At 40.1% G+C, this 7,593-nt stretch overlaps 1 protein-coding gene across 4 annotated transcripts in view; it reads right to left on the bottom strand.

The window, feature by feature from the left end:
• The window catches only part of slc4a11 (solute carrier family 4 member 11), a 74,289-nt gene that overhangs the window by 29,624 nt on the left and 37,072 nt on the right, over window positions 1-7,593 (bottom strand). For all 4 annotated transcript variants that reach the window (XM_053679634.1, XM_053679635.1, XM_053679636.1 and 1 more), the window contains 3 exons: window positions 3,016-3,138; window positions 956-999; window positions 579-807 (listed from right to left, as the gene is read on the bottom strand). In XM_053679634.1, coding sequence (XP_053535609.1) covers window positions 579-807; window positions 956-999; window positions 3,016-3,138 — 396 coding nt within the window. The remainder of the gene's footprint in view (window positions 1-578; window positions 808-955; window positions 1,000-3,015; window positions 3,139-7,593) is intronic.

Raw genomic sequence — 7,593 nt, 5'->3', positions numbered from 1 at the left:
AATCCTAGGGTTCGTCTTTACTCATATATCATAAGTGGAGTGAATGCAGAACAGGACTAACTGGAGCTCATATCCTGGTGTCTAGGCTGGTGTCCTCTGGGAGGCTATGACAGTTACAGTGAGTGGTGATGTGTAAATGCGTGGACACAAGTGAGCTATTATCACCTGACTCCTCTGTCACCATTTGCTCAGAGTCAGGCCTGACCTCTGACCCCTCCCTAACACATTCCTGATTGAGATTTGTGGGGGGAAAAGGATGGTTGGCTTTACTGCTGTCAACATGGTGCTGTACATCTCTACAAGTCTATTTCCTCTTCATTTTTCCCCTTACATCTCGATTTCCACCTCTCTTTTGTTCTACTCCTCTTTCTATTGTGAACTTATGCTCATTGAAAAGTTACTAAATGAGGAAGCAGCTGGTCACAAAGAAGAAAGAGAGTGAATGATAGCTGTCAAGTGGGCTGTGGCTAGCGTCCCCAGTGTGTCAATCACTCCAGCTAACCTTTTTTTAATGCTTTATTCCAAATGCTCACACACACACACACACATACACACACTTATCTCCGTCCCTCCCTTACCGTTGACCTCCTGTGAGCCGGCATCGGTGAAGAGTGAGCTCATGATCTCCTCAAAGTTGCAGCCAGGCTCGGCCGTGTGCGGGTCCTGCGAGATGTGCCGGAGCATCGTCTTCAGCACGTCGTCCAGCGACGCCTCGTCCTCGTGCAGCAGGATACTCGCCCTCTCCAGAAAGCCATCCAGATCCCTGTGAGCCCTCACCTCCTCCTCAAAGTTCATCAGCTTTACATACTGGAAACACAAACAAAGAGATGCGTATAAACATACGTGTACACAGATATGTGTAGATTAAGATAACAACAGAGTCGCTGATTTTGTAAAACTGTCAGTGTAAACTGGTTAAAGTTTGCGGCTATAAGAAAAAGAAAAACTTTCTTACTCTACGTGATGTATTGAGCAAGACACAGCCATGGACATCAGAATCTAGAAGTGCAGAGAGCATATAAGACAGTGAAACAGTGAGAATGCACATGACAAATGACAATTTGAACACAGCAGGAAATGCATGCTCAGACATACAGAGTACATGTATGTAAGTAGGGCTGGGCGATATATCGATACAAGATCGATATTGTGATAAAAGATTTCGCGATACTCTTTTCTGAGATATCGTTGGTATGTTGATGGGTTTTTTTATATACATTTTTAATAATTACAAATTAAATGTTACTGAAAAAACTTTACCTTTTTTTGGGAAAAGTATCATCAAACTCAGTTTAACGTGTTTTTTTTTTGTTTTGTTTTGTTTATTTTACTATTGTTTTGTGGACAGTTAGTTAGCTAAATTATATATCCTCGAGAAATTATGTATCCTTGAGTATCATGAAATCATATTTTTGTCATATCACCCAGCCCTACTTGGAAGTGTGTGCATATTCCTTTATATGTACAGATGCTCACATACACACATATTCGTCACTGACTGCTTGTTTGTTCTGTATAGTGTTCACGTTCATCCAGAGAGCAATTTAAATCTATGACAGGATGGTTGCATTCTTATGATATGAGGTTGTATGAGAGATTATATGCAGCAGACCTTTTATCACAAAGAAATCTTCCACTTTCGCATGCTCTCTGAGTAGGAAGACCTGCCTGCCTACAGTAAGTGACATTCAGCCCGGATTAGCATGGCTCACCGCTTACTCTTTTCTGCCTCCGCTTTCAGATTAGAGAGCTGGTGCAATGGGTTTAGGATTAAAAGGGGAACTTTGAGAATAAAAAGCAGAACTTTGTATCAGAAAGATTTTAATGAGCAGTAAATCTGTGTGTTAAATTAATAGGGTTATGTAAGCTCCGAGCCATTTTTAATCGCTTATCGCTAACATTTTCAAATGAAGATTTTAGTATATCCCTGTACAAGGACAAACTGTACACATCTTTTAAGACATTTCTAGTTTACAGCCTGCTTTAATTGGTTTGGAATAATAGCTATTCAGGATTGAACAATTATTGAAAGACAAACGGGAGACAAATTCAACATCCAGTTAATCTAAACTCAATCGATTAAATTCATTCTGCTCTCAGATTAGGTAAACTGGGGTGTGGGGAAACAGATTAACAGCATTCTGAAAATGGCAGCAATTTTCCTGTCCAGCAGACATGATCACCCCTAGATAAATAACTTATACTATGTCATCACAAAAACCCACACGCACCAACACACTTTGCCCAGTTTGGTTGCAGTATGTCAGATGAGTTGAGTGGGATTTTAATCCAGATGAGTACTGACGGGTATGTGCTGGGGGCGACTGAGCGTCGGCTTGGATGAGACAACGTGAGAACAATCCCTGCTTGCGCTGGTATGAGCATATCTAATGCTGTGCAGGACTTGCTGGAGCAGAAAAACGAATATTTAATTGAAACGGAGTATATTTGTTTGAACAGGCCTGGATGCACAGATACGCACCCTGTCCACTGCTATGAATTAAAAGGAATCACTTGTGTTGAGTTTAAGTTTTATAAAAGAAATATTAGTTTTCACATGTTGACAGTTCGTATATTTTGTAAATCATGACTTAATGCTGGAGAAAATAGATGTGCGGCAAGATATCTGAAAAGAGCAAGACGGTATTTGGCATTGCTGTAACTTCTCCTGGCCACCATGCCCCCTCTATTGCTGATTCATAAATAAATAATATTTATAACCATCAAAAGGTCTGGTTTTTTTTTTCTTTAATATCGGTGGCTTGAGTGATGGCAGCTGACCTGTCACCATATGTGGGTTTAAGGGTGTCACCACCTAATCACAATGCACCTGAGAATGTTGCCTTGGCAACAGCTGACCTGCTAACCTGAGCATCTCTGGAGCTAATCAACAGCTCTTGGTCCGGCTCGATTAGACTCACACTCACACAGACCTACTCTCTCTCTCTCTCTCTCTCTCTCTCTCTCTCTCTCTCTCGCTCTCTCTCTCACACACGCACCCACACACACACCAACCTGTCCCTCCTTGGTGTGTCTGGTTGCCGTAGAGATGAATGTCATCTCCTGATGGGATAGGAGAGTCCTGACCCTCCTCTCGATCCTCACTCCCTTCCTCCTGCTCGTCTCGCTCCCTCTGCTCTGAGAACATGTACACACACAGACCACATGCACTCTATTACACCAAGAACGCATACGTACTGCTCACCCCCCATTCCACCCCCAAATTTGAAGACAACATATTAACACTGGTCAGTTCACACACAATGGCAAGGCTGAATAAATAATATTAATATCACTGTGATTATCAGATCTGGGCTTCAGAATAAATTACACTGGAAATGAAATATTGTTTGTTTATCAGAAACGTCAAACATAGTTGCCTGCAACTTCCTGTTATTTTGTTACAGACATATTAATACACATATCTTATTGTAATAGTTCTGTATATTTCGATCAAGACAAATACATTTGTAGATGCCCTGGCAAATACAAAAGGTTGTGAGTTCAAGGAACAAACACTGCAAATCAATGAATTACTGATATTCTTAAACTAGAATATTTTAATATATTTACACATATACACACAATTTTGTACTGATGACTTTATCTTCACTCACAGATTGAAAACTATTTGAAATATGTATAAATGAAGTAAGTCAAACATCTGATGTAATACAGAAAGCAAAATGGCAACATATCATACAGTTTCATAAAGCTGCACTGACACAGATTTAAGCCAACATTGTTATGCCTTTATAAAACTCTGTGGTACACTCTGCAGCCTCCTTCTCTGACCTGTACAGATTTATTTTTTGCATGAAAAGAAAAACATAAAATATTGTGTTCACACTAGAAGAAATACTTCACACACAATGTTTTTATGTGTTCACTGCTCTGCCATTTTTATTTCTAGCTTTCTTACAGTGAATCAGTAGCCAGTGTTGGATTTAAGCTTTTGAACATACTCCAGCACAATCATTATTTAACTAGTAGTTGAAATAAAACTGTCGTTTGTTTTCCATGGTAAACTATATTTTTGGTTGTTGTTAATTTACACCAATCAGCCATAGCATTAAAACAATGACAGGTGAAGTGATCATCTCGTTACAATGGCATCTGTGAAGGTGTGGGATATTTTAGGCAGCAAGTGAACAGTCAGTGTTTGAAGTTGATGTGTTGGAAGCAGGGGAAATGGGCAAGCGTAAGGATCTGAGCGACTTTGATAAGGGCCAAATTGTGATGGCTAGACGACTGGATCAGAGCATCTCCAAAACAGCAGGTCTTGTGGGGTGTTACTGGTATGTAGTTAGTATCTACCTAAAGTAGTCCAAGGAAGGACAACCAGTGAACCGGCGACAGGGTCATGGATACCCAAGGCTCACTGATGCACGTGGGGAGCACAGCTACCCCTCTGGTCCGATCTCACAGATGAGTTTCTGCGGCACAAATTGCTGAAAATGTTCATTCTGGCTATAACAGAAAGGTGTCAGAACACACAGTGCATCACAGTTTGCTGTGTAGCTGCAGACCGGTCAGAGTGCCCATGCTGACCCCTGTCCACCACAGAAAGCACCTACAATGGGCACGTGAGCATCAGAACTGGACCATAAAGCAATGGAAGAAGGTGGTTTGGTCTGATGAATCACATTTTCTTTTACATCATGTCGACAGCTGGGTGTGTGTGCATCGGTTCCCTGGGGAAGAAATGGCACCAGGATGCACTATGGGAAGAAGGCAAGTTGGCGGTGGAAGAGTGATGCTCTGGGCAGTGTTCTGCTGGGAAACTTTGGGTTGTGGCATTCATGTAGCTGTTACTTTGACCCGTACCACCTACCTAAATATTGCTGCAGACCAAGTACACCGCTTCATGGCAACGGTATTCCCTAATAGCACTGGCCTCTTTCAGCAGGATAATGTGCCCTGCCACACTGCATAAATTGTTCAGGAATGGTTTGAGGAACATAACAAAGAGTTCAAGGCGTTGACTTGGCCTTCAAATTCCCCAGATCTCAATCTGATCCAGCATCTGTGGGATGTGCTGGACAAACAAGTCTGATCTATGGATGCACCACCTCGCAAATTACAGGACTTAAAGGCTCTGCTGCTAAAGTCTTGGTGTCAGATACCATGGCACACCTTCAGAGGTCTTGTGGAGTCCATGCCTCAACAGGTCACAGCTGTTTTGATGGCACAAGGGAGACCTACACAATATTAGGCAGGTGGTTTTAATGTTATGGCTGACTGATCTGTGTATAGAGACTCAGACCAACCACTATGTCAGCTCAAAAATCAGAAAAACAAAACTTATCAAAAGAGCTGTGATTATAAAGATAGGTTAGCAGTGAATCAGATGAAACGCTCGATCACAACTTGATATTCGAATGATGTGAACAAACAGCATTTCCAAAATTGCCCTCTATTCTGACATGGCCGCGCTCAGTGCTGTGGCTCTGGCTGTGGATATCAGCCTCATATCTGTCCATTCATGTATTCATGTATTCGTTAATCCATTCCCTCTATTAGTCTCTATGGAAATCTGCAGAGGAGTAGAGGGATTGCTAATCCTTATCCATGGAAAGTGACTATGCTTCGCACATCTAGGGTTTTTCCCTCCACACTAGCAATTGCTCTCTTTCTCTGTCACACTTTCACTCTTCTTTTCATCTCAAGGTTTCAAAATATCTCTGAATGATCACATCATCAGAACTCTCTCATTCATGAACAAATTAAGAGCTTTATAGAAATGTCGCTTCAGAATATTAATTAAAAGATACCAGCAAATCAATCAGATGATGCAAATACCGCTTTGCGATTGGTTATGAATGTGTACAAATGGACTTGTGTAATTAACTTGTGTACAGTTTCAAAACAGCCAATGAAAAACACTTGCACAATATCACTTAAGGCTGCTGTTAAATTTTATTATTGAAGGAAATGAATATTTAAGCAATAATCTTCCCTTCCCACACAGTAAATGGAGATGGATATAGATACAATACTGACCTGTGCTTGAGGATGAATTATAGCAACGTTATGACCGGCATTTAAAAAAAAACCTACAGATCACGAATGTGACAGTGTTTCCTAACATAGGTCCTAAAAACTCAAATGAAGAATTAACGTAAAATAAAACGGAGATATAAAACAAAAATGAAAAGGCAGTTTTTAATGATACTGAATACAAACATTTAAATAAAATGTAAAAAACATTTAACATTAAATCCTCGAACCTGATGGTTCCGAATGTGTTATATTATATAACAAGATTATATTAATGCACTCATTCTAATACAGTACGTTATCGTTTCTACGCTAGCAACGTGGTTGACTTGTACGGTGGATGCACCTCATAAACAAACTTAAAGCAAGAACTCTTTTGTGGACATTGCAAAACATTAAATGTCACTATAAACAGTAAAATATTTACGCATATAGACGTAAAGAGAATGACAATGCTGTCGTGTAATAAATAAGACTTTTTTAGTGCTGTGGTGTAAGATGACACTTTCGGATGTACAGTTATAGGAAAATAATCAACACTGAGGTGGTAACAGTGATTCAGCTTCACTCGGGGCCACAAATAACTGCGCTTATTGTTCCTTACGTGGCTATGGGAAGAGGAGGTGTTGGAGAGAGACGATTCAGATGAAGCTGTTAAAACATTTCCCTTGCTTCTTAATGCCTGGATGTTCATCAGTCTACGAATAAAGAAGCTGACAACCTGCTGCATGAGGAGTCAGTTCATGGTACAGCTACACTCCTAATTTTCAGCCACTCTCATTTTCTATGCACTTTGTGGCTATAGTGAGGCACATGTTCAATATTTTATATTGCCAGTGATACATTGTGACACTTTCTCCTCTGAATCAGGAGCTGAAAACATTAATCTAAAATAGTTCCTGATCATTACTGCTTCAATCAGCTGTTTTCACTCTTGCATGAGAGACGTGTTTTTAGTGTTGTAATACGCGCATAGTTACAATTTTACCTGGACTACATCATGGTTGGAAGGCTGGTCTGATGTCAGTTTGCACTCATACAATAGAAAAGTGGCTCTGCATTCAGTGTGCTAAATTAACCTATACACACACACACACACACACACACACACACACACACACACACACATACATACATACATATATAAAGATAGATAGATAGATAGATAGATAGATAGATATAGATAAAAATATATATTTTTTAAACGCTTAAACTTCGAGACAAATCTGTAATCGAAGTGATCTGTTGACAAACTACATTTGTACCTTACTGCTCTAGTGCCTCTTTCACATTTCATTTATTTCTTTCATGCATACTTTGTTTGTGTGGACCACAGGTTAGTGCAAGCATACAAAACTGGATGGATTTAATACAAAAAAGGTTTCAAAGGTCTCCAATGCACTCAGAGCCATCAAGCTCACGTACCACACTGACCAATCCTGACTGATGATGTTTGACATCTTTGTGTCATTTCACAAGCCACAACAAAGACTTATGTATATGTTCCCACTAAATCTTGTAAATATCCGTGAGAAATGGCAAGGGACAAAATTATAACACAGTCAGAAATCTTTGTCTAACACACACACACAC

The sequence above is a fragment of the Ictalurus punctatus genome, chromosome 3, assembly GCF_001660625.3.
Source record: "Ictalurus punctatus breed USDA103 chromosome 3, Coco_2.0, whole genome shotgun sequence".
NCBI classification, from domain to species: Eukaryota; Metazoa; Chordata; class Actinopteri; order Siluriformes; family Ictaluridae; genus Ictalurus; species Ictalurus punctatus.
This window is presented reverse-complemented; position numbering and strand designations above follow the sequence as displayed.